The sequence below is a fragment of the Athene cunicularia genome (genome assembly GCF_003259725.1).
Source record: "Athene cunicularia isolate RWA chromosome 27 unlocalized genomic scaffold, athCun1 chr27_part1, whole genome shotgun sequence".
Classification (NCBI taxonomy): Eukaryota; Metazoa; Chordata; class Aves; order Strigiformes; family Strigidae; genus Athene; species Athene cunicularia.
Genome location: NW_020799138.1, coordinates 1,797,218 through 1,799,474, shown reverse-complemented (window position 1 = coordinate 1,799,474; position 2,257 = coordinate 1,797,218). Strand labels below are relative to the sequence as shown.

The following is a 2,257-nucleotide window of genomic DNA, read 5'->3' as shown; positions in this document are numbered from 1 at the left end:
GTCCCAGAGACAATTTATGAGACGCAAGAACGACGCTGGAAGGACCCGACGCTGCAAATCAGCACTAAACATCCCCCCACACCACGGCCAGGGAGACGCCGAACATGCCGTGACAAAGAGATCGGTGCCAAAAAGGAAAAAAAAGAACAGCAGCTCCCGGGGACCAACATTGCATCACAGCCTCCGAAAGGTTGTGCTCAGACAGAAAAAAATAAACCACTTTCCAGTTCACCTCTCCCCACCCGTCTGTGATGAAAACCAAGCAATAAACATCTCCACTGGATGAACTCCAGAGCCAAGTAACCCAACCGCCCGCCCGACACCTGGGATGAGGCTGTTACCCAATGCCCCTGTTTATTTCCCTGCCTGGTTTTATCGGTTTCACAACACAAAGCTATGCGCACAGGTTGAAATGCTGACCCCCCAACCCTTTCTCCCTCCTTTCGCTGTTACTTGCAGACCAAGAATAAACCAAACAAAATGGAAAAACCACCCCACACATTCCCCTGGAGCCTTCTAACCGAACCATAATTTAGTATTGCGCCATTCCCAAGCAGGGACCCACTTTTCCCAAGTGCTAAACACACACAACGTACCAAGTGCTGCTCCCTCGGATGGATCCCAGAGGGCAAGAGCCCCCCCCCAAGGGCTCCCTTTTCCACCCCCACCCCAGGCAAAAGAAGATCCTGCCTACCTCTTTGGTCAGGTCTCCGTTCACCGGGGCAGCCACTGCTCCCAAATCTTCCAGTTCTTCCCCAAAGCCCTGCTCAGCTCCGCTCTCCCTCACCCCGTTGTCGGGGCTGCTCCCATCCTGCAGGCCGCTGCCGTTTTCTAGGGCGATGCCAGCACTGGGCTGGCTACCAGACACGGAACCTTCGGGGTCTCTGTGCACCAACCAGGCGTTGACTTCGGTGGTGGGCACCTGAAACCTGTCCAGGGCCCTCACCTGGTTGAGCAGCCTGCGAGCGGTGAAGTAATAGTCCAGGTCTACGCTTTTTGGGTGGATGCCATATCCATCCAAGGTGTTACGCAGGTTATGAAACTGGGTCTGGGTGTAAGCGGAGCTCTGGCCAAGAATGATCTCCCGGAGAGGGGGGAGCTGTGAGTTCAGGTAGGTGTCCACGTCCACACGAACGCCGATCAAGCTGAGCAGAATGGTGAACTGGATGAGGCCTTCGGTGAAATATTTCTTCAGAGAAAGCATTTCTGGTGGAGGAGAAAAGAAAACAGGTGGAGGGTTTGGGAATTTGGAAAAAAGAAGGAAAAAAAAAAAAAAAAACAAACCACCAACCAACCAACCAAACCACCAGCGTCAGATGAATTCTCCACACAACAGGTTGGTTGGGTTTGTCTTTCCTCTGCCCCACTTTCAAACAAACAAAATAAAACAACAACTTCGGCGTTCAGGTTATCGCTAAACAACAGGATAAAAGTTTAAAGAACGTTCAAGACTTTGGGTTCAGGATGCCTTTGTTTTCCTTGTGAAATTCTGGAACACAGTGGTCGGCCAGCAGAGCGTAATTAAAGATTTAAATCTCACGAAGGCAACAAACTCTTCCCCAGAAGACAGCCTCCACCCTCTCTTGCCCTTTTCTTTCCTCCAGAACCGCTTTATAACCCAGACCATGCAGCTACATACAAAATCCACATGACTTACTGTCCAAAAACTCCACATACAGCGACGTCCTCTCGCCCCCCCCCCCAGTTCCCCACGCTCCGGGACGGGGTCCGCTCCCTCCCACAACCGGCTGCTCTTCCCCTCTTCTGGTCAGCGAAGCTTCTTGAATGAACCTTTTACAAGTCAAAGGTCCCAATCATGGGAAGGTCCAAAGACTCCTCAGCTCCCGGCCGCGATTTCATCAGCAGCTGAAATATAAACCAGAGAGCAAACGCGATAAGGCGCCGACGAGGCACCACCCTAAACACCGCACATGGACCTACTACACCGGGAAACGGCGGCTTCCCCGCGCGCGGGCCCCTGAGGAACGGGAGCGAATTTCACTCCAGAGGTTGATTTTCCTGACACAACACGGGCACAGAAACTCACGCCGCGGAGGTTACCTCTGGCGACAATACTGTCCGTACTTCCCCTCCCTGAGCTATTCTTAGGCCGGTGCGTCAACTTCCCCCCTCTCCGAAGGAATCCAGCTCCGACTCCCTTTCACTCCTTAGCCCCGTTTCCAGCAGCTCTACAAAACAAAATCCCGTCACGGGCTTTCCACAGGCGGCAAAACAGACCGAGGGACTCTCGGATTCG

The 2,257-nt window shown here is 53.0% G+C and overlaps 1 protein-coding gene across 1 annotated transcript in view; it reads right to left on the bottom strand.

Moving 5' to 3' along the window:
• The window catches only part of NFE2L1 (nuclear factor, erythroid 2 like 1), a 7,641-nt gene extending 5,394 nt beyond the window's left edge, over positions 1–2,247 (bottom strand). The window contains 3 exon segments of the mRNA XM_026864806.1: positions 590–1,206; positions 1,658–1,866; positions 2,062–2,247. Of these exon segments, the coding sequence (XP_026720607.1) occupies positions 590–1,204 (615 nt within the window). The 5' untranslated portion in view covers positions 1,205–1,206; positions 1,658–1,866; positions 2,062–2,247.
• Positions 2,248–2,257: the final 10 nt, after the last annotated feature.